Genomic DNA, 25,486 nt, shown 5'->3' on the forward strand with positions numbered 1-25,486 from the left:
AGCTACGCCTGGATTCCATGCAATCTAACCTTCCAGAGCAACTTACCATGTGGAATCTTATCAAAGGCCTAACAAATTACATCATTACTAGATGTAATAGATTACATATTAATAGATTACATCCAGCACTCTGCCCTCATCAACCTTCCTGGTCACTTCATCAAAGAACTCAACAAATTTGTGAAGGATGATCTCCCACAGATAAAGCTGTGTTGACTACTCCTAAGCAAATCCTGTCTTTACAAAGACATGTATATCTTATCCCTTAGATTCGTTTCTATGATAACCAGGCAGATGCTAGAATACTTTTTATATTTAACACAATGTTAGGCATTTAGAGATAATATGTAACGTAGTTTAGACAGAGAATAAACCTCTGTGTTCTGTTCCAGCACTATCTTCTTTTCACTGGCCTTTTCTTTCAGTTGACTAAAAGTAATACTCTCAGAAACAGTAATTGTCATTCATTCTTGTGGTTCACACTTTCTGTTGTGCAACAGAATGGTGAAAGCCAGTTTGTAGCAGCTGTCATATGTGAGGATTAAATATAATATTTAGAAATGTGAGTTTTGCTCTTCAGGTCAAGACTTTATAAATTATTTGTTATCAGAGTGTTGTATTTATTCATGAATATAAACAGCAACACAGCAGAGATCCAGTTGGTGATTTGAACTTTGATATAAAGAAGGGCTAGTTTCCTTCAAAGCAATTGTGTAAGGGTAAGTGTTATATTTCTGGGATGTATCAATGTAATGTATTTGTGTAACGTTTTGTTTATTTCTTATTGAATCCAGTTTTACTGTATGGCAACTTGTGCATAACTAGGCATGGTTTTCTTCCTATCCACTTGTTCACTCTCGACTGGCAGGTGGGATTGGATTGGGTTGGGATATCTGGTTAGCATGGACGGGTTGGACGGAAGGGTCTGTTTCCATGCTGTACATCTCTATGACTCTATGACTATGACTTGTCTCTTATTATTTATTCTCCCATTTGACCTTCCACTTTACAATCAAGAGTAGGTCATACAAGTGTGTTGTTTCCTCATTTAGAACTGTCTTCTTAAGCCTTTCCACTTTGCTGCAACTTTTTCAAATTTCAAAAAAACTTCTAAAATCTCATCCCCCTTGTCTTTGATTTACAAGATCTAATCTTCAACTGCTTTTTGTCTGGTTCTCTTAAGTGAATCTCCTTACAGGGCATTATGGAAAGTATGTATTTGCAGGTTATTGCTGTGCAGAGTAAATCTCTTGTTTTAGTTAGATTTGCTTGGTAATGAGTTAGCTGTCTTCTGATATTTGTTCTCTGCAGATTCATTGTTCTATTTGTGATCAGTGAGAAGAATATAAAATGAGCCGTATGTGGTGAATTTGAGATATGCAGTACAAAATTAGCATTTTCCAGAGATGATCAAATTAGGTTTGCATACTGTATTTTTTTTAAGTGTGAATTGCCGAATGAAAAGGCATGGTAATAGAGCTTTTTTTGTAATACTCATAAGGTCAAGTGCAGGAATATCAAATTTCCATGCTAGTCCTTCAAAAGATCTTTACTATAGTCATGGAGAGAAATAGGAACAGATGGTATGGGAAAGTATTTAATTGAGGGAGGGGACATGACAATGCTTTTAGGCAGGAACTGTGGAGCATAAATTGGGAAGAGATGTTCTCAGAGAAATGCATGACAGAAATGTGGAGGTTGTTTAGGGAGCACTTGCGAGTGCTGAGGCAAGGAAGGGATAGTTGGGTGAAGGAAGCTTGGATGACAAGGATGTGGAACATCTAGTCAAGAGGAAGAAGGAAGCTTACTTCAGGTTGAGGAAGCAAGGATCAGACAGAGGGTTACAAGGTAGCCAGGAAGGAACTGAAGAATGGAGAGCCAGAAGGGAGCATGAAAAAGCTTTGGTGGGTAGGATTAAGGAAAACCTCAAGGCGTTCTACACTTATGTGAGAAACAAGATGATGGCCAGAGTGAGAGTAAGGCCAATCAACGATAGTGGCGGGAACTTGTTCCAGTAGATGGAGGAAGTAGGCGAGGGCCTTAATGAATACTTTGGTTTAGTATTCACTAATGAGAAGGACCTTATCGTTTGTGAGGACAGCGTGAAACAGGCTGATAAGCTCAAACAGGTTCATGTTAAGGAGGAAGATGTACTAGAAAGTTTGAAAAATAGATAATTCCCCATAGCCAGATGGGTTATAACCAAGGTTATTACAGGAAGCTGGGGAAGAGATTATTGCATCTTTGGTGATGACCTTTGTGTCCCCACTGTCCACTGGATTAGAACCAGATGATTGGAGGGTTGCAAATGTTATACACTTGGTCAAGAAAGGGAATAGGGATAACTCTGGAAATTGCAGACCAGTCAGTCTTATGTCAGTGATGGACAGATTATTGGAGAGGATTCTGAGAGACAGGAAAACCATAGCTTGATTAGAGATAGTCAGCATGGCTTTGTGAGAGGCAGGTCATGCCTCACAAGTTGATGAATTGCTCAACTACCTCATGGGAGCACGAGGTGGCGCCAATGCAGTCATCAATGTAGCGGAGGAAGAGGAGGAGTGGTGAGGGTGTAATTATGGAAGATCAACTGTTCTATGTAGCCAACAAAGAGGCAGGCATAGCTGGGGCTCATACGGGCCTTGGCTACCCCTTTGGTCTGGAGGAAGTGGGAGGAGTCGAAGGAGAAATTGTTAAGGGTGAAGACCAGTTCGGCCAAACGAATCAGAGTGTTGGTGGTCGGCTACTATTGGGGACGTCGGGAGAGGAAGAAACGGAGGGCTTGGAGGCCCTGATCATGGTGGATAGAGGTGTAAAGGGATTGGATATCCATGGTGAAGATAAGGCGTTGGGGGCCAGAGAAACGGAAGTCTTGGAGGAGGTGGAGGGCGTGGGTTGTGTCTCGAATGAATGTGGGGAGTTCCTCGACTAGGGGGGATAGGACGGTGTCAAGGTAGGTAGAAATGAGTTCAGTGGGGCAGGAGCATGCTGAGACAATGGGTCGACCAGGCTTGTGGATCTTGGGAAGGAGGTAGAACCGGGCAGTGTGAGGTTCCCAGACTAAGAGGTTGGAAGCTGTGGCTGGGAGATCTCCTGAGGTGATGAGGTTCTGTATGGTCTGGGAGATGATGGTTTGGTAATGGGGGGGGGGGGGGGAGAGATCATGGTTGAGGAGACGGTAGGAAGAGGTGTCCTCGAGTTGGCGTTTGGCTTCAGAGGTGTAGAGGTCAGTGCGCCAGACTACCACTGTGCCCCCTTTATCTGCTGGCTTGACGGTGAGGTCAGGATTGGAGCAGAAGGATTGGAGGGCTGCGTGCTGTGAGGGTGAGAAGTTGGAGTGGAGGAGGGGGGTAGACAGATTGAGGCAGTTAATGTCCCGGCGGCAGTTGGAAATGAAGAGGTCAAGGGCGGGTAATAGGCCAGCATGGGGTGTCCAGGTGGATGCCACCCACACCCTCCACCTCCTCCAAGACTGCCTGTCTCTTTGTTGGCCAAGTAGAGCAATCGATCTTCCGTACTTAACACTGACACCACTCCCCACCTCTTTTTCCACTACATTGATGACTGCATTGACGCCACCTCGTGCCTCCGGGAGGAGGTTGAGCAATTCATCAACTTTACTAACACATTCCACCCTGACCTTAAATTTACCTGGACCATCTCTGATACCTCCCTCCCCTTCCTGGACCTCTCCATCTCCATTAATGATGACTGACTTAACACCGACATTTTTTACAAACTCACCGACTCCCACAGCTACCTGAATTACACCTCTTCCCACTCTACCTCCTGCAAAAATGCCATCCCGTATTCCCAATTCCTCCGCCTCCACCGTATCTGCTCCCAGGAGGACCAGTTTCACTACAGAACACACCAATTGGCCTCCTTCTTTAGAGACTGCAATTTCCCTTCCTGTGTGGTGAAAGATGCCCTCCAACGCATCTCGTCCACATCCTGCACCTCCCCCCTCAGACCCCACTCCTCCAACCGTAACAAGGACAGAACGCCCCAGGTGCTCACCTTCCACCCTACCAACCTTCGCATAAACCAAATCATCTGCCAACATTTCCGCCACCTCCAAACAGACCCCATCACCAGGGATGTGTTTCCCTCCCCACTTCTTTCCGCCTTCCGCAAAGACAGTTCCCTCCGTGACTACCTGGTCAGGTCCACGCCCCCGTACAACCCACCTTCCCATCCTGGCACTTTCCACTGCCACCACAGGAATTGCAAAACCTGCGCCCACACCTCCTTCCTCACCTCCATCCAAGGCCCTAAAGGAGCCTTCCACATCCATCAAAGATTTACCTGCACATCCACTAATATCATTTATTGCATCCGTTGCTCCCGATGCGGTCTCCTCTACATTGGGGAGACTGGATGCCTCCTAGCAGAATGCTTTAGGGTGTCTCCAGGACACCCGCACCACTCAACCACACCGCCCTGTGGCCCAATATTTAAACTCCCCCTCCCACTCTGCCGAGGACATAGAGGTCCTGGGCCTCCTTCAACACCACGCCCTCACCACCAGACGCCTGGAGAAAGAATGCTTCATCTTCTGCCTCAGATCACTTCAACCCAGGGCATCAATGTGGACTTCAACAGTTCCTCATTTCCCCTTCCCCCACCTCATCCTAGTTCCAAACTTCCAGCTCAGCACTGTCCCCTTGACTTGTTCTACCTGCCTAGCTTCTTTTCCACCTATCCACTCCACCCTTCCCCCCTCCCCCGACCTATCACCTTCATCCCCTCCCCCACTAACCTATTGTACTCTATGCTACTTTCTCCCCACCCCCACCCTCCTCTCACTTATTTCTCCACCCTTCAGGCTCTCTGCCTGTATTCCTGATGAAGAGGTTTTGCCCGAAACGTTGATCCTTACTGCTCCTCGGATGCTGCCTGAACTGCTGTGCTCTTCCAGCACTACTAATTCAGAATCTGGTTTCCAGCATCTGCAGTCATTGTTTTTACACAGCCAGAAATGCCTAGATTTAAAAACAAATCCTCATCTAGGCTACCTTTGACAATTTGATGTTTCCAGTCTCTATCTAGTTCAAAGTTGCCCATGGTTATTACTGTTTCTTTCTTCAAGCTCCTATTATTTCTTCTTTTACACTTCATCCTACATGTGGTTACTGTTAGGTGGCCTGTGCAGCACTGCCACAAGTGATGACGTCCCTTCATCATTTCTCCCTTGTACCAAAACTACCTCTACATCCTGGTTTCCTGTATTTGTGTCATTCTTTTATACTCTGCTAAAACCATCATTAATTAATGTTTGCTCCTTTTCTTAGCTTCCTGTATTTCCCACGTACCTTTCAGTATTTATGTCAGAATCTATGCCATCCTTTATGTCTGCACATTTATGTTTGCAAGCTTAATTTACCTGTTGTGTTTCAAATACTGTGTGCGTTCAGATGTAGAGCCTTAGTTTTATACATATATTATTTTTGTATTCTTGAGCCTTATCTGTTGATTTGCTCTTAGATTTGTCCTTTCAACTCCTTCCTATCACGAACTGTTTATCATTTTCATATTAGTAGTATTTTCTTTCATCTGATCTCAGCTCTCTGATTTATCATGTCTTTCTAAATTTGATCTCTCGCTCCCACTACTTAGTTTAAAACCCTGTCTACTTCCCTAGTTATGTGACTAGCTAGAATACTGGTCCCAGCACAGTTCAGATACAAACCATTCCAATGATTCAGCCCCAACTTTCCACAGTATTGGTGGCATTGCCTCCAAACCAGAACCCACTCTATTGCACTAGTTTGTGAGCCATATACTTTTTAACTAATTTTATATGCCCTATGCATGTGGCTCAGATAATAATGCAGTGATAACGGAACCTTTGTGGTTCTGCTTCATTTAATGCCGGTTCTTTGCACTAATTATGCACAATCTCTTTCCTTCTCCTGCTTTTATTGTTGGTACCTACGTGGCACACGATAATGAATCTTCTCCCACTGAAAGTTCCTGTCCAGCCCTGAGCAGGTGCCTTGAAACTTGGCATTGGGCAGGCAGCACAGCCTTTTGCTTCTGATGTTTTGCTGTCAAGAACTGTGTCAATCCTCCTCACCCTATTCTCCCCTACTTGCACTACATCTCTTGCCTCCTCCCCCACCACCGTTGCCACCGCCAAAGTTGAATAGCTTTCTGAACCAAAGTGATGTGGTAATTTAGAAGAAAGTGAAGGTACTACAGATGCTGGAGATCAGAGTCAGGAATGTGGTACTGGAAAAGCACAGCAGGTCAGGCAGGATCCGAGGAGCAGGAGAATCCCTTCAGGAATGAATGATGAAGGGCTTATGTCCGAAATGTCGATTCTCCTCCTCCGATGTTGCCTGACCTGCTGTGCTTTTCCAGCACCACATTCTTGAATCTGATATAATAATTTAGCTGATCCACACCTCAGAACTCTCATTTATCAAAACAAGCTGGAAGTGCCTCAAACTTTTTGGATACATTTCAAAGACAGCATCTTGCACTCCTGGCATTTAGAGTTCAGCTGTTTCATTCAGTTGCACCCTCTTTTCCCTGACAGTGTCCAAATCAGAAGGGCATATTCTTAAAAGTGTGGCTACCTCTCCTGGAATAAAATCTGCAGGTACCACTCACCAGTGAGCCTTACTTCAGTTGTGGGTAAAGTGTTGGAAAAGGTTATAAGAGAGAGGATTTATAATTATCTAGAGAGGGATTAGGGATTAGAGTTGATTAGGGATGGTCAGCATGGTTTTATGAAGGGTAGGTTGTGCCTCACAAACCTTACTGAGTTCTTTGAGATGGTGACCAAATGGGTGGATGAGGGTAAAATGGTTGATGTGGTATATGTGGATTTCAGTACGGTGTCGAATATGGTTCCAAATGGTAGGCTATTGCACAAAATACAGAGACATGGGACTGAGAGTGATTGAGCGGTTTGGATCAGAGGTTGGCTGGCTGAAAGAAAATAGAGGGTGGTGGTTGACGGAAATGTTCAGTCACTAGTGGTGTGCCGCAAGGATCTGTTTTGAGACCACTGCTGTTTGTCATTTTCATAAATGACCTAGATGAGGGCCTAAAAGGATGGGTTAGTAAATTTGGGTCAGTGGAGTTGTGGACAGTGTGGAAGGATGTTGCAGGTTACAGAGGGACATAGATAAGTTGCAGAGCTGGGCTGACAGATGGCAAATGGAGTTTAATGCGGAAAAATGTAAGGTGATTCACTTTGGAAGGAGTAATTGGAATACACAGTACTGAGCTAATGGTAAGATTCTTAGTAGTGTAGAAGAGCAGAGAGATCTTGGTGACCATGTACGTAGATTCCTGAAAGTTGCCACCCAGGTTGATAGGATTGTTAAGAAGGCATACGATGTATTACCCTTTATTGGTAGAAGGATTGAGTTTCAGAACCATGGGGTCATGCTGCAACTATCCAAAATTCTGGTGGGGCCTCACTTGGAGCATTGCATACAGGTCTGGTTACCGCATTATAGGAAAGATGTGGAAGCTTTGGAAGGGGTTCAGAGGAGATTTACTAGGATGTTGTCTGGTATGGAGGAAAGGCTGAGGGACTTGAGGCTATTTTCATTAGACAGAAGAAGGTTGAGAGGTGATGTAATTGAGACGTAGAAGATCAGAGGGTGAGATAGGGTGGACAGTGAGGGCCTTTTTCTGCGGATGGTGATGGCTAGCACGATGGGGCATACCTTTAAACTGAGGGGTGATAGATATAGGACAGATGTCAGAGGTAGTTTTTTTACTCAGAGAGTAGTAGGGGTGTGGAACGCACTGCCTGAAACAGTAATAGACTCACCAACTTTAAGGGCATTTAAATGGTCGTTGGATAGGCATATGGATGAAAATGGACTAGTGTAGGTTAGATAAGCTTCAGATTGGTTTCACAGATCGGTGCAAAATTGAGGGCCGAAGGGCGTGTACTGCTCTGTAATGTTCTTTGTTCTATGTTTTACCCTCCCTGATGTTTTCTAGCATGTGTAGTTCTGCTCATAAATTCTGAGTCATAATTTCTGTGAACATTTAATTTTAACTGTTGTTTTTGCCATATATTAAAGTAGGATTACCAGTATTTCAAGTATTAAAGCATAGTTTTGATTCATTATTTTAAAACATGATTTGAAATTTCCAGTGCAGTCTTACTATTTTCTGTTTTGTCATTCCTGCTTAATTAATAAGTGTTTACACCTTTTAGACTGCCAGAGTGGTTCATTTATAATAGCCATAAAATGCAGTAGGATTATCCATGAAGTAAAGCTGTGACTTTTATAACAGAGTAATTGTAATTTGAGTGGTAGCTGCCAGCTTGTACATAATCTGCATTCTTTCAGCTGAGAATCTGAAAGCCCTGATGAGCATAATGTGACACTCACAGGAAAAAACACTGCAATGTATCTTAAAAAGGTGAATTCTGTTTATTGAACCACTTCTATTTACATACCGTTTTCATTTATGGATTGCAGAGCAGTTGAGAGATTAATTATACAATGAGGGAATGAGTGCGATGCTAACCTAATTATAAGTTCATAACACTCTAATGCCTCGCAGTTCATTTTTCAGGAGGGGTTTCTTGAGAGGGGAACTTTAACATAGTTGAAACAAGTTGAAATGGTTTAAAACTGTTTACACTCCAAAACTTTGCACGAGTGCCTGTGTGATATTACGATGAATGAGGTACTATATAAACAGAGGTTGTTGTTGATTGACAAGTGTAACCAGCTTTGAAAACTGGACTCACAAAACGTGGCCTAACTGCCATAAATCTCCTCTCCCTGTGATTTATTTCTACCCGACTATGATTAAAAAGAGAAAGTGAAGATTTTCTTTTGGTAATTTTTAAAATAACCTTGTTTGAATGACTGAAATGCCTCTCATGCTGCTGTTGGTGACTGTTCACTCATCCACTGGGCTGTTTCACCAGTGGGTGAAACTGAGTGAGCATTTACTTTTTTGTTTTGCAATTACCAAACCTGAATGGGAAGTTCAGTTTTGAAAACCAAAAAGGTGAATTTTCCAGCTGTATGAGAACACAAGGAAGTTTCTCTGAGTCACCTTTAGTATTTCTGGGGGTGGGGGATATTACAGTATTGGGGTATATGTTTTAACCACTAGTAGAAATGCAGTTCTGTATTTAGAGTTACTATGAGGTAGTTTGTGGAGGTTTTTACTGTCACTAAAATTAATGATGTCAACTCCTTCAAAAATATATAGCGTAGTGGGTCAAAGTACTAAATTCTAACAGTTGATATTTTATTCTCGCTATCTTGTTTTATGTTCTCAATGGTAAGATTTAATATGTTCCTAAATATTTTTGTGGAGCACAGTACAAGCATGATGCATTTAGTTTTATGGCCTTGCATATGATTTGAAGAACACTTTACAAATTAATATTAAAATCTTTCTTTAAAGCCATCCACTTGGAAAGAGTTTTACATTTTGAGGATTAAATTCAAATAAAGATATTTAATATTGCAGTCATAGTTTGTAACCAGTTTATTGTAAATGTTTACAGATCCATTTGGAACATTGGATCCTTTTGGAAGTAGTGCCTTTGGAAGTGGAGGTTTTGCAGACTTCACCCAAATGTCCAAGGTAATTTATAATTTAGATCTGAGTATAAGAACTTACTGATTAAACTCTTTTGCACTTGAACCTTCCCTCATGTTGTCCACGGAAAGTCAGGATGACTTTCACCTTTTAGAATGCAGTTGTGATAATGTGGGTATGTTAGAATGGTTTGTCCCTCTCGTTTGCCTTTTATTTTAATTGAATCATTGGGGGTTGTTAATGCAATGTCAAAATCTAAATCGGGAAATGACAGGCCAAAGTCTTGACTGTAAGTCTATTTCTAGACCTGAAACCAGAAGGGCAGCGATGCCTTAATACGAAACAAAGAGGATGGGAATATAACAGGTAATAAAATAGTTGAGGTCTGACAGCCTATGAATAGACTTTTCAACAAAAGGTGAAAAGCTACTGAGGTGAAATGCAGACATCATCTTACCAGACAGAGTCATCAGGAACGTAAGGAGGCCAGCAAACCCCTTCAAGTTTGCTGGCAGTTAAGTTGAAGATGGATGGGACAAATGTGCAGAAAAACATCTAGAAAAGAGCTGAAGTCTGAAGTTTCTGAAGTTATGCTTAAGAATAAATGGCTTCAAAATACTGAGGTGATTTGAGGTACTATTCCTAGTGTTTGGATTATTTTGAATAATGTAGGCAATTCTGAGAGAAAGGTTGGAATATTTAAGTAATGGGATGTTAAAGTGATGGACCACACATCAGGATTAGCCTTGAGAAACAGAATATCAAAATTCAGCAGCAATTAATCAAACTGCTATTAGATCTCCCGATATGGAAAAGATGAACTATGGGAATGAATATAAGGGGCCAAGATGGAAGGCATACATGCAACAGGCGTATCCTGTTTTGTGCGGAGTATTGTGAGCTTTGGGAAATAGTACAGAAATCAGCAATGATTTATGTTTGCTGCACTTGTGTAGAATATGCTGAAGAACAGCAGAAGAAAGGGTATGGAGTAATGAACAAGGGTGGCATGGTAGACAGGGCCTCCAGAAAGAAGGGGACAATGTGGTTAGTAGTGGAATTATGGTAGTTCAAGAAAGTAACCCAGCAGATAACTAGCTTAATAGGATAAGAGTTGAGGACAAGAAGGAACTATATTGTCCTGAAAGGAGGAGCCCGCAATGATAAGAAAATAAGAAGGTGGAATAGGCATTTAGTGTGAGGATGTGGTGAATGGGTTGGAAGGATACGCATTGGAGACGGAGAATGCAGTGAAGGAGAGGCATTGAGGGGTGTAGAATGGAAGTGAAAGAAAAACATTGAGAGTGTGGAGAATGGAGTGAAGGAGAGGCATGGAGGGCTGGAGAATATGGATGGAGGAGAGACAGAGAGTAAAAAATGGGTGTGAAGAAGAAGTGATGTTGTTGACAAATGGGGGGGTGAACAAGGGGCTTAAATATAAAAAATGAAATTACAGCAGTTTGTACTTAAAACTGAGTCCTGGGAGTGAATATTGTGGAGACAGAGAAAGGAATAAAATTACGAATTCAGAACCAAGAAACAAAGGAAGAGATTGTGGATTTTTTTTGCATAGAGAGTTGTTAGATCATGAATTGCCTGATCTCAAATAGTGGTGAAAGCAGAATCCACAATAACTTTAAAAGGAGAAGTTGAGAAAACTTTGAAAAAAATAAAGTGAGAGATGTGGCAAAGTGGGCAGTGCTTTAGAATGGCCACTGCTGGCCTAAGTGGCCTCCTTGGAGGCTATAAAACTCTAATTCATATTTTCCAATTCTTAATTTGGAAGTGGGTTTAATTCTGATGCACTTGCATAAATATAAAAATTCAAAGCTCATTTCAAATTTAAAAAATATCATTTGCTTTGAACTGTTTTTGCCTTGCGTTAGTTATCACTCACTTAAGCACCTTTTTTTACAATTATTATCATAAGAACATAGTAGATCTTTAGCCCCATAAAATTGAGACTGATCTGCAATTTAACTCCAACTTTGCATTGTTTCATGTAATATATATTTGGTTGACAAAATCTATTCATCTAAGATTTGCATCAAGTTAACAATGAATTAAATTTAACATTTCATTTCCTATCAGTATTACAGAGGAGAGTAAATGTTTCCTAATTTTTCTAAATGTTCTGAACTCAGTTCTGCCCCTAGCCTTTGACTACCCAATGTCGAGAAATAATCGGTGTTTCAGCCAGATCAGGCCTCCTGCCTCCCCTTTTCAAGCTCCTCAGCTGATGATGAAAGCATTTTATAATTCTTTTAGTTTAAGGCTCTACTTCTTGTGACTAAACATGTTGTCACCCAGTGTCTGCTGTATTAAGGAGCTAAGCGCAAGGTTTTCTTGTATAAAGGGAAGAGCAAATTTATTACCTGCTAACTTTAAAATAATAAAGACCTTAGATCAAGCATACATACAGAGATACAAAGTTTGAAAGGGATAGTGCCCTGTATAAAAGGAAGATTTAAAGCAATGTACAGTTTGACATCCTTAGGGTATCCTAGACAAATAAAATTTTTAACCTGGGGTTAATTGATGTCTTGGACGACACGGTGTCTCGGTGGTTAGCACAGTGCCAGGGATCCTGTTCCATTCCTGGCTCTGTGGAGTTTGCATATTCTCTCCATTTCAATGTGTGAGTTTCCTCAATGCTCTGGTTTCTTCCCATAGTCCAAAGATGTGCAGGTTAGGTGGATTGGCCTTGCTAAATCGCCCTTAGTGACCAGGGGTGTGCAGGCTAGGTACACTATCCTGGTAAATACAGGGTTACAGGGGTAGGGTAGTGGGGTAGGTCTGAGTTGGATGCTCTTCGGAGGGTCAGTGTGAAATCGATGTGCCGAATGGTTTACTTCCACACTCTGGTGATTCTATGATTGTGTCCTTAGCAATACCAAGCATTGAAGATTTCTTTAAGTTCTCAATATAGTGTTTCTCTCCAATATGTGTTGTCCACCACCTTATTTGTCCTTCAAAAGTCAAAGAGAAAAGAGCTTTCTTCAGTTCTGCTGTCACAGAACCTTACTTTGATAAAATCAGCTTCCAGAAATACAAGCAAGTTGTATGTCTTACTGTCTGAGCTAATCGTCTTCAAGTCTCATAATTTTATACGACTTTCACTTCTGATTTGTGGGACTTAGAGGTGTAAATCAAAATAGGAAATGAGGATTTTTTTTACACCTGACTGGTTAGGTTTCAAAGTATTTTTATAAAAATAATAATTTCAGTTGGATACTTTTTGTTTATTTCCTATTAGTTTTATGAAGCTTTGCTAACCTATGAGGTCTGCTGATTACAATGGCTATTTTAAATCAGTGGTTTACTCCTTCTAAAACCATTTCAGTCCAGGTCCATGAAAGTTCCAGGAGTTAAAAGAAGGTAATAGCATTTGCAAATTTATAATCAATATTTTGTCACTATCATGACACTTGTCTCAATACTATATCTGTTGCACTTAATATCTTGAACACTTAAAACAAATGCCTGAACTTGAAAATTCCAGGGAATATACCAGTTGTGTATAATCCCTCTTTTTAGTTTAATCCTTGGATAGCAGATAAACTGCAGTGCACTCTCTCCAAAGCCAGTATATCCAAAGAGATGTAATGTACAGAACTGTTCACAGTACTACAGATGTGGTCCAACCAGGGCATGTATTGCTGGGTCATCTCTTCTACCTTCTTTTATCCTTGTGTTCTAGCTATGAAGGCATTAATGTTTTTGTTATTTTCTGTTTTTGTTCAGGACATTTTAATGACTTATTCATATGGACTTCCATGTCTTTTGGGACCTCACTGTTTCTAGTTTTTCACCATTTAGAAAGTACTCTGACCTGTTTTGTCTTGGTCCAAAGTACATGGACTCAAGTTTGCCTACATTGAAGTAAATTTCTGCAGTTTTAACCACTTATACACTTTATTATTATTTCATTATGATTTTATGCTTCTGTGTAGCACCTTTTACTACCATGTAACATCCTAAAGTGCTTTATTGTCAATGAAGTGTACTCGCAGTTGTAATGTAACAAACTCCTAGGAACAGAAGGTTTCCTTCCCAGGGCTCCCTAAAGGAAGTAGTTGAGTACATTGCAGATGTTTGCCAGGATCTATGCTCTGTTTTGCTTTTTCTTTTATCTTTGTATTGTCTATTGCTTTTTAATCATCCATGGCTTTCTATTTGAATACCTCCTTTTGATTATAGAACATAGAACAGTACAGCACAGTACAGGACCTTTGGCCTTTGAGGTTGTGCCGACCTTTTATCCTACTCCAAGATCAAACTAATCTACAAACGCTATGTTTTTCTATCATCCATGTGCCTATCCAAGTTGCTCAAATGTCCCTAATGTATCTGACTCTACTGTCACTGCTGACAGTGCATTCCACACACTCACCATTCTCTGTGCAAAGAACCTACCTCTGACATCTCCCCTAAACCTTCCTTCAATTACCTTGAAATTATATTCCCTCATGATAGCCATTTCCGCCCTGGGAAGAAGTCTCTGGCTATCCCCTCTCTCTATGCCCCTCGTCATCTTGTACACCTCTATCAAGTCACCTCTCATCCTTCTCTGCTCCAGTGAGAACAGCCCTAGCTTCCTCAACCTTCCTTCATAAGACATGTCCTCGAATCCAGGAAGCGTCCTGGCAAATCTCCTTTGCACCCTCTTTAAAGCTTCGACATCCTTCATATAGTGAGTCAACTCGAACTGAACACAATATTCTAAATGTGGTCTAACCAGGGCTTTATAGAGCTGCAGCATAACCTTGTGGCTCCTAAACTCAAACTGTCTGCTAAGGAAAGCCAACAGACCATATCCCTTCTTAACAACCCTATCAACTTGGATGGCATTGAGGGATCCATGGACATGGACCACAAGATCCCTCTGTTCCTCCACATTGGCAAGAACCCTGTAATGTACATTCAAATTTGACCTTCCAAAATGAATCACTTCATTTATCCAGGTTGAATTCCATCTGCTCCCTCTCAGTCCTGCTCTGTATCCTGTCAATGTCCTGAAGCAACCTACAACAGCACTCCACAGTATCCACAACTCCACCAACCTTCGTGTCATCGGCAAATGTACAAATTCACTCTTCCAGTACCTCATCCAAGTCATTTATAAAAATAAAAAAGAGGTTCCCAAACAGTTCCCTGCAGAACACCACTGGTTACCGAGCTCCAGGCCAAATAGTTTCCATCTACTACCACCCTCTGTCTTCTGTGGACCAGCCAATTCTGTATGCAGACAGCCAAATTTCCCTGTATCCTATGTTCCTTACTTTCTGAATGAGCCTACCATGGGGGACCTTATCAAACACCTTACTAAAATCCATATATACCACATCCACTGCTCTGCCTTACTCCCACCGAAGATTTCTCTCCCTTGTTATTTCTTATCTGTGCCCAGACTGATTCACGTCTTAATCTCTGGTCCTGATGTCATTTCTCACTATGCCACTAATCACTAACTTTCCTAACAAAGCTACACCACCTCCTTTTCCTTCCTGCCTAAAATTCTGAAACATCGAGTACCCTTTTAATTTTCATTTCCCAAATTTGGTCTCTCTGCAGCCACTTCTCACTAATCTTCACCAAATCATGCTAGTTTGTCTCTATTTTTGCTGTTAACTGATTAAATTTATTCAAATACTTTTGCGTATTCAGAAAGAAAGCCTTTAAGTTTCTAAGCCTTTGATTTTCTAATTTTCCATGTAACTGAGCTCCCCCCCCACCTTCCACTAATAGTTAAAGCCCTACCAACTCACATCAATCAGCTCTGTTCAGAGCTTGTATTTCAGAATTTGTGATTGAGACCTGGAGCAAATTGTAAATACTAATCCCCCTCCCTTATGTGTCAGTGTGCCCCAATCTGTCAGCAGTGTCAGTGATTCTGAACAGGAAAGATTAATAATGGAGACATCTGCGTTTAAGTTTCTAAATCTAGTTTCAACTGTCCATACTACATTTCAGACTCTTAGCCTGCTCTGCCAATTCTTGACCGAGATTATTTATTTCCAGTTTTTATTTCTTTGGGTTTATCTGCATTTTGTTTGTATTTATTCATGGGATGTTGGCATTGCTGGCTGGGCAAGCATTTATTACCCATCCCAAATTGCCCAGAAGTTAGTTAAAAGTCAACCACTTTGCTGTGGTTCTGGATGCACATGTAAGTGAGACAAGGTAAGGATGGCAGATTTCCTTCCCTCAGGTGCATTAGTGAACCAGATGGAGTTTTATGACAAACGTGACAATGATTTTATGGACAACATTACAGTTTTAATTACAGATTTTAATTTTCATTAATTGAATTTAAGTTCTGCCAGAGTGGGATTTGAAGCCAGGTCTCCAAAACATTACCTGCATTTCTGGATTATCAATGGAATACTGTAGAATACCATTACACCATTGCCTCCTTGCATTACTTAATACTAAGCGGTAAAACATTTGGGAAGGTTTTAAAATTAACTGCTTTAAACATACATGAACTTCAGGTGTTGGAGGGAAAAGCAACACCACCTTCAGCCCGACACTGAATTCCCAACCTTAACAAATTTCCATGTTTAATATTCTTATACATGCAGTCTGTATCCAACCATTATATCCAGCTGTTTGACAATTTCAGTGTTGCAGTATCATTTCTGTGCCTTTTCTTTAAATTTGAAATAACTATATCGATTATTCATTTAAAGTGAGTAGCATTGTGAGAAGCTATCTGTTTTACTGTGCTCCTGTGCAGACTGCAATTTAGAATTTGGGCGGCACGGTGGCACAGTGGTTAGCACTGCTGCCTCACAGCGCCTGAGACCCGGGTTCATTTCCCGACTCAGGCGACTGACTGTGTGGAGTTTGCACGTTCTCCCCGTGTCTGCGTGGGTTTCCTCCGGGTGCTCCGGTTTCCTCCCACAGTCCAGAGATGTGCGGGTCAGGTGAATCGATATGGGTGGGTAGCGCTTCGGCGGGTCGGTGTGGACTTGTTGGGCCGAAGGGCCTGTTTCCACACTGTAAGTAATCTAATCTAATCTAAAAAAATATTAGAATACGCGCCTGCTTTAGAATTATTGAAGCTGTGTTCACGAATCTTTATTTTAAAGACCTGGTTCCTGTAAAGACTTTGAAGTATTTGGGGAAGAACTTGTGTGGTTTCTGGGGGAGGGCTCAGTTTAGGTCCGTGGATGTTGCAATTTGTGTTGTGACGATTAATTGCCTTTTGAGTCGAGATAATTATCAATGTGTACCTTACAGCAATTCAATGGGACCTTAAGGGAGGAGAGGGTAAATGTCACATTACCGGAATTCCAGATGATTTTTCCCTTAAGGCAAGTGCACAATAAGCATTCCTTTAATCTGAGCAAATTTATTAAGGGTAATAGTTAGTCCTCTTCTGATTCTAAATAGCTGTACAGCAATATTTTCAAAGCCACCCGTGTGATGGTGTTTATTTCAAAAGCTTGGCAGCTTATTTTTGGCACTTACTATAAAGAAGCAATAAAATATAGCTGCTGACATTTTAAATATACCTACCGGACTCACCATACTTGCCACAGGGATATAGTGGAGTAATCATTCAGATCATGCTGATAAACAGGAAAAGTGGGTTTTTCCAATTTTCGTTCAAGGTTGCATGTTTGGATAAAATGGGAACCTTAGCACTGGTGAAGTATACCACATAGAGTCATACAGCCCCTTCAGCTGGATGTGTAGTTTATATTGATATAAAAGTACAAGTAGCAAATTGTAACTGATCAATGGAAATTTAACATTGTAGGGTATTATCTGCTGTTCTCCTCCTTGAAAGTTGTTACTCAAACAAGGATCTAGTTCCAGGCTGCCCCTCATAGGTCTTGAAGAAAGTGAGAACTGCAGATGCTGGAGATGAGAGTTGAAAATTGTGGTGCTGGAAAAGCACAGCAGGTTAGACAGTATCCAAGGAGCAGGAGAGTTGACGTTTTGAGTATGAAGTCTTCATCAGGAATGGGGGGTGTCCAAGGGGAGGGCGGAGAGATAAATGAGAGGGGGTTGGGGCTGGGGTGAAGGTAGCTGGGAATGTGATAGGAGCTGAAGGTGAGGGGTGATGGTGATAGGTCAGAGAGGTGGGTGGAGCAGATACATGGGAAGGGAGATGGACAGGTAGGACAGTTCAAGAGGGCATTGCCGAGTTTGAGAGAGAGATCTGGGATAAGGAGGGGGCAAAGGAAATGAGGAAACTGGCGAAATCAACATTGATCCTGTGTGGTTGGAAGGTCCAAAGGCAGAAGATGAGATGTTCTTCTTCCAGGCATCAGGTGGCTAGGATTTGGCGATGGAGGAGGCCAACAACTTGCATGTCCTTGGGGAGGGGGAGTTGAAGTGTTTGGTCACAGGGTGGTGGGGTTGTTTAGACTGGGGCATTTCGACCTTTATTCCTGATGAAGGGCTTTTGCTGGAAACGTCGATTTTGCTGCCCCTCGGATGCTGCCTGAACTGCTGTGCCTTCCCAGCACCACTAATCCAGAGCTTTATTCCTGATAAAGGGCTTTTGCCCGAAATGTCGATTTTGCTGCTCCTCGGATGCTGCCTGAACTGCTGTGCTCTTCCAGCACCACTAATCCAGAACCTCATAAGTCTTGTATGTCAATAACAAAGCTAAGTGTGCTTTGAATAAATTCAGTGAACCTACCTCTACTATTTTCTCATGAAGAGAATTCCACAGATTAATGACTCTGCGAGGAAAAAAAACAGTCTTTCATCTCTATCTAAAATCCGTGTTTTCCCCAGTTCTTTTCTACCTCTCCAAATATCTAGTCTATCAAGCCTCCCCACTGAGGATCTTCACCCCATATTCTTCTAACTCTAACTCTAATCAACTCCTAAGCAATTTAAATGTATGAGATTCAGTGTTAGGTAACAGTGTTTTTTATGAAGCATTATTGAATGCCCTGGAAGTCCATAGCATCAGCATCCATAGACATTCCTCTGATTAAGTTATTTCCTTTGAGTTCAGTCACTCTGTTCTTCATTATAGATTCCAATAATTTCCTCAGAGCAGATTTTACACTGGTTGCTTTATAATTTCCTGGCTTTTCTCCCTCCCTTGCTCACTTGCATTTGTTCCCACAGTGTGTGTAGAAATTTGAATATGTGACTGATCTAATGCCCTGTAGTAGCTTGCCTTAGTGTGGGCCAATCTTGCCTAAAGTAAGTTGATTAAATTGTCTCTGAAAGTATCCCTTCTCAGTTTTTGTCCATATCTAATGATTTACTGCATTGTGTGTAATGGAAAAAGATGATTCTAAGAAACACATCTTAAATGTATGAAAAGTGTGACTGGTTTCCAATTCAGCACAAGTAGATGGAGTTCTGAAAGCAGTGTCTTGAATTTTAAAGTTGGAAAGTTAAATACAAGTCCCGATATTAATAGTCATGTGTGTGAGCATTGGGTGGTGCAGGTTCCCAGCGTTAATGAAAGTTTAAAATTAGGTGAGATTGTCACATCATAGACGTGCCCAGCAGATAGTACAAAGCAGGATTTCCTATTGGTTTTCGCACATCTCTCCCACTCCATTGTGCTAACTATCATATTCATGCTTACTGCAATTCCGTTCCGTTTGTTCACGCATTGTTTTTATCATCATACAGTCCTACAGCTGAGACAGTATTCTTCTACTTGCTGCCAGTTCAATTTGTTTCAACAGATCTCTATCAAACTACTAGACACCTCAGAACACTTCATACATAACAGATACTTGGAAAATGCAGCCACTGATACATGTGGAACCAAATTTACACATGTACAATCTTTCCAGCTGTCTTTAACGATTGAGGAATGAATATCGGCTGGGCCACTAGGCAAATTCTTCTCTTCTCGGTGTGATGTAAATTTTTGTCTGTTTTAACATATTGCCAAAGATGCAATAATTATGTACAAAAAATGACTAATGAAGGATTTAACTACTTTTAATGTCATTACTGTAACTGGTGATTTTGAAATTAGTCTATATTTGGAAAGTGAGAGTCTTTTAAAAATAGTATCATGAGCGTTCAGGGTCAGAATGTTCATTTAAGAGCGAAGGGTAAGGGCAGCAAGCTCAGAGAACCCTTGTAGTCAAGGGTTTGATAAAGAAAAAGAAGGAAGCATTTGTTGGGTACAGAGCATTAAAAAAGAAGCCAGGTCCCTCAGAAATGTAGGGGGGATGCTTAAAAAAGGAAGTAGCTGAGCATTTGAGAGGCCATTGAATATCTTTGGCAGATAGGATTAAGCATTATTTCTAAGATAGTTTATAAGCATATTTAGATAAGAGGATTACCTGGGAAAGTGTGGAGCCTATTAGAGACCAAAGGGATTGTTGTGCATGGAACCAATGGACATGGGTGTAGTCTTAAATGAATGTTTCTCATCTGTTTTCATAAAGGAGAAAGACATTGTAGCTGGTGATTTCATTTGGGATGGTGAGATTCTAGCACATGTTAAGACCAATAAGGAGGAGGTAATAAATGTTTAGCAGCCATAAAGATACATAAATCTTCAGGGCCTAATGAGATGTATTCCAGGCTGCTGTGGGGGAGGCAATGGAGGAGATTGCTGGGCACCTGATGAAGACATTTAATACTTCACTGGCCAAAGGTGAAGTGCCAGATGACTGCAGGATAGCTAATGTGGTTCCTTTATTCAAGAATTGCAGCAGGTACAGGCCACATAATTAGAAAGCAGTTAATATGATATCACTGGTGGGAAATTTATTGGAACAATTCTGAGAGGCAGGGATAATCAGCGCAGATTTATTGAAGGGAAATCTTGTCTGACTAATTTCATTAAGATTTTTGAAAAAGGAGCTAAATAGATCGATGAAGGTAGTGCATTTTATGTGACTTGCTTTGACAAGGTCTCACATGAAAGATTCGTTCAAAAGGTAAGAGTCCATGGGATCCAAGGCAATTTGGTAAACTGGCTCCAAAATTGGCTTGAGGTAGGAGGCAAAGCGTGATGATGGAAGGTTGTTTTTGCAAATGGAAGCCTGTCACCGGCAGAGTACTGTAGGGATTGGTGCTGGACCAATTGTTTGTTATATATATTAACAATTAAAATATAATTAGTAAGGATGACATGAAATTGTAGCTGTTGATGATATGCAAATGGTCTCAGGCTCCATTTGATATCGATCAGCTGGTAAATTGGTCAGAGTAGATGTAATTTAACCCTTATAAGTGCAAGATGATGCATTTTTGGGAGCTCTAATAAGGGAAGGATATGCACAGTGCTTGGTAGGTCGTTCTGAGGAACAAATGGACCTTGGTGTACAAGTCTATAGATCCCTGAAGATGTCAGCACAGGTAGACAGGATGATAAAGAAGACGCATGGGATGCTTGCCTTCATTAGTTGGGGTGTGGAATATAGGAAAAAGTGAGGACTATAGATACTGGCGATCAGAGTGTAGTGCTAGAAAAGCACAGCAGGTCAGGCACAACCGAGGAGCAGGAGAGTCGATATTTTGGACATAAGCCCTAAGGAAGTCTTATTACAAGGAGAAGAAAGTGAGGACTCCTGAAGAAGGGCTTATGCCCGAAACGTCGATTCTCCTGCTCGGATGCTGCCTGGCCTGCTGTGTTTTCCAGCACCACATTTTTCAACTCTGAAGTCTTATTACAACACTGGTGAGGCCACAGATTGAATATTGCGCTCATTTCTGGTCGCCACACTATTGGAAAGATGTGATTGTCCTGAAAAGGGTGCAAACAGGATTCACCAGTATGCTGCCTGGGATAATGTTTGCAGATAAAGGGACGGCTGGAAAATGGGAAGCCTTCAGAAATGAGATAATGAGAGTCCAGCGAAAGTATATTCCTGTTAGGTTGAAAGGAAAGGCTGGATGACTAAAGAAATTGAGGGTTTGGTTAAGCAAAAGATTGAAGCATATGTCAGGTAGAGGAGGAAGTGCTTGATGTCTTGAAATGCATAAAAATGAAGAAATCCCCAGGACCTGATCAGGTGTACCGTAGAACTCTGTGTGAAGCTAGGGAAGTGATTGCTGGGCCTCTTGCTGAGATGTTTGTATCATTGATTGTTGCAGGTGAGGTGTCGGAAAACTGGAGGTTGGCTAACGTGGTGCCACTGTTTAAGAAGGGTAGTAAGGACAAGCCAGGGAACTATAGACCAGTGAGCCTGATGACGGTGGTGGGCAAGTTGTTGGAGGGAATCCTGAGGGACAGGATGTACATGTATTTGGAAAGGCAAGGACTGATTAGGGATAGTCAACATGGTTTTGTGCATGGGAAATGATGTCTCACAAACTTGATGGAGTATTTTGAAGACGTAACAAAGAGGATTGATGAGGGCAGAGTGGTAGATGTGATCTATATGGACTTCAGTAAGGTGCTCAACAAGATTCCCCATGGGAGACTGGTTAAGCAAGGTTAGGTCTCATGGAATACAGGGAGAACTAGCCATTTGGATATAGAACTGGCTCAAAGGTAGAAGACAGAGGGTGGTGGTGGAGGGTTGCTTTTCAGACTGGAGGCCTGTGACCAGTAGTGTGCCACAAGAATCGATGCTGGGTCCACTACTTTTCTTCATTTATATAAATGATTTGGATGTGAGGTATAGTTAGTAAGTTTGCAGATGACACCAATATTGGAGGTATAGTGGACAGCGAAGTGGGTTACCTCAGACTACAACAGGATCTGGACCAGATGGGCCAATGGGCTGAGAAGTGGCAGATGGAGTTTAATTCAGATAAATACAAGGTGCTGCATTTTGAGAAACCAAATCTTAGGGGGACTTATACACTTAGTGGTAAGGTCCTGGGGAATGTTGCTGAACAAAGAGACCTTGGAGTGCAGGTTCATAGCTCCTGGAAAGTGGAGTTGCAGGTAGATAGGATAGTGAAGGCAGCATTTGGTATGCTTTCCTTTATTGTTCAGAGTATTGAGTACAGGAGTTGGGAGGTCATGTTGCTGCTGTGCAGGACATTGGTTAGCCACTGTTGGAGTATTGTGTGCAATTCTGTTGTGAAACTTGAAAGGGTTCAGAAAGGATTTACAAGGATGTTGCCTGGGTTGGAGGTTTTGAGCAAGAGGGAGAGGTTGAATGAGTTGGAGGTGTTTTCCCTGGAGCGCCGGAGCTGAGGGGTGACCTTATAGAGGTTTACAAAATCTTGAGGGGCATGAATAGGGTAAACAGACGAAGTCTTTTCCCTGGGATGGGGAAATCCAGAACTAGAGGGCATAGGTTTAGAGTGAGAGGGAAAGATATAAAAGAGACCTAAGGGGCAACTTTTTCACACAGAGGATACTAGGTGTATGGAATGAGCTGCTGGAGGAAGTGGTGGAGGCTAGTGCAATTGCAACATTTAAAAGGCATCTGTATGGGTATATGAATAGGAAGGGTTTGGAGGGATATGGGCGGGGTGCTGGCAGGTGGGATTAGATTGGGTTGGGATATCTGGTCTGCATGGACAAGTTGGACGGAAGGGTCTGTTTGCATGCTGTACATCTCTATGACTCTATGGAATATCTCAGTTATGAGGATAGACTGGATAGGCTGGTTTATCTTCCCTGGAGCATGAGAGACTGAGGAGGGAATCTGACCAAGTATGCAAAATTGTAACAAGCATTGACAGGTTGATCATGAAAATCTTTTCCCCATGACAGAAATGTCAAAGACCAAAGTGCCTCAGTTTAAGTGGAGGAGTAATTGTTTTGGAGGGGATCTGAGGAAAGATTTTTTTCACTTGGAGGGTGATGGAACTGTGGAACATATTACCTGAATGGTTGGAGCAGGTACTCTTGCAATGTTTAAGTAGCATCAGGACAAGCACTTAAAATGTCAGAGCATAGCAGGCTGTGGAGCACGAGTAGGTAAATGGGATTATTGTAATTTGGTGTTTTTTTGTCGATATGGACATGGTGGACTGAAGGACCTTTTTCTGTGATAATTATAAGTCAATAATGTATGATTGTAAGTCAATAAATATAAGGAAGAATAAAGAAATTTTACTGCCTATTTTAGGTTCACATGTACTGTTTTTGTTTAAACCATGTGCTGTTGTAAAGAATTGCAGCTCTAGCTAATTAAAAACTGCAAACTAGATTCCTTCAAATCTTGGGGGGCTTTCACGTTCTAAATAAGTACACATATCTACCATCTAATTTTAACACAGAATAACCCATCATCTACTATTTTTTAACCAAACCATGTTGCAGACATTGGAATGTTTATTTTCTGTTCTGCATTTAACACAAATTACACATGCAATTTGGCTGCCAAAATTTAAACTTATAGTTGGATCTTTTAATTCAAACTGCCTCATTCCCATTCCAAGGCACAGGTCTTATTCTAAGATTCCATTCTAGGATGCTGAGCCAATTCCAAGATGGAGGTGTGCAATATTACCTCGACTGACTCTTATGGTTTGGGTACTTGACACTCATTGTGATAGCACAGCTAAGAGTGCCTGAGGTATGAAGTGGTTTGAGCATTTTAGTCCTCCCAGCCACAGCACTGGATATTGGTGCCCCACTGTATGTATCATACCACCATCTCCATGACGAGTGAAATTTTAACATCTCAAAGACCATACAGATTAACATCTGACTGGTAGGGGTGATCGTAGTCCTTGCTTTATCTCATTTCTAACAGTTGTTTTTGTTGGACACGTTTAAGGCAGTAAAATTGGCCTTTTCTGGTTAATGCAGAAAAATTAATTATGGAACACCTTTTCCTTTGCTAGGGTTTTCAAAGCAAAAGTTCTGCTGGTTTGGGCACATTGCAAGTTTCGTACTATATGCCCAAAATGCGTTTTTGCATTTAATAATTTTATGTTCTTTCAGTTTGTGATGCTGTGTCAATTCATTTACCATAGCACAAACCAGATAAAGTTCCCTACATTGTAACCAGTTCTAACAGTAACCCTGAAGTAGACTATTTTTCACTTGCTGACATTAAGTAGTCATGGTGCTCTGCAATGAAAGTATTGTGCTGTGGTCCCTAAGTTTGAACAGCTTATATGCCCTGTGTGATGGTGCTCAGTAAGTATTCATGATATTGACTCATTGCTAATGAAGAGAAGGTACTGAATGTCCAAGTCAGGGTGATATATGACTTAGTGATGTTCCCATGACTTCTCTGTTACTAATCATTTTTGTTAATAAAGGTCACCAATAAAAGGTGTTGCTGTTTGATCATCGTTGATGAGTTACCTTCGTGCATCCTGTAGGCACATCAATGATAGAGGGGTAGGTATAGGTCTAATCCCAGTCTAGATTAGGTTTCCCTATAGTGTGGAAACTGGCCCTTCAGCCCAACAAGTCCACACCGATCTTCCGAAGAGTAACCCACCAGATCCATTTCCCACTGACTACTGCACCTAACACTATGGGCAATTTAGCCTGGCCAATTCACCTGGCCTGCACATCGTTGGATTGTGGGAAAAAACTAGAGCACCCAGCGGAAACCCATGCAGACACGGGGAAAACTCCACACAGACAGACACCTGAGGCTGGAATCGAACCTGGGTCCCTGGTGCTGTGAGGCAGCAGTGCTAACCACTGAGCCACCATGTCAGCCGAAACAGTGAACAGTACAGTTGCAGATTGTATATGTTCTTTCCAAGTGATGTTACAGCTGCAGTTGTCCAAATGGGTTGGAAGTATTGCTATCAAGTTTCTAATTTGATCATTGTATCTGGTAAAGTGGCTTTGAGGAGACATGTAGTGATCTGAGGAATGTTTGCATCTACCATGCTGTTCTAACAAATGTGTTGATGTGGTTGGCCTAGTTAAGCTACGGGTATCTGTGTTATTTGTCTGAAGTCGATGTGTTATGTGTACCATGTGTCTGTGCTTTCACTTGACAATAATATTTGTTGTGTTGCTTGATGTGGTAGTCTGAGGTATGTTGTTTTATTTATTGGTCTTGATGTTATGAGCATCTGCTATTCATTAATGTGCTTCTGATTAGAATCTATT

General features: G+C 41.5%; 1 protein-coding gene across 6 annotated transcripts in view; it reads left to right on the top strand.

The window, feature by feature from the left end:
- The window catches only part of eps15l1a (epidermal growth factor receptor pathway substrate 15-like 1a), a 366,481-nt gene that overhangs the window by 235,372 nt on the left and 105,623 nt on the right, over window positions 1–25,486 (top strand). For all 6 annotated transcript variants that reach the window (XM_060846401.1, XM_060846406.1, XM_060846402.1 and 3 more), the window contains one exon: window positions 9,509–9,588. In XM_060846401.1, coding sequence (XP_060702384.1) covers window positions 9,509–9,588 — 80 coding nt within the window. The remainder of the gene's footprint in view (window positions 1–9,508; window positions 9,589–25,486) is intronic.

Source organism: Hemiscyllium ocellatum, chromosome 28 (genome assembly GCF_020745735.1).
Source record: "Hemiscyllium ocellatum isolate sHemOce1 chromosome 28, sHemOce1.pat.X.cur, whole genome shotgun sequence".
In the NCBI taxonomy this organism is placed as follows: domain Eukaryota; kingdom Metazoa; phylum Chordata; class Chondrichthyes; order Orectolobiformes; family Hemiscylliidae; genus Hemiscyllium; species Hemiscyllium ocellatum.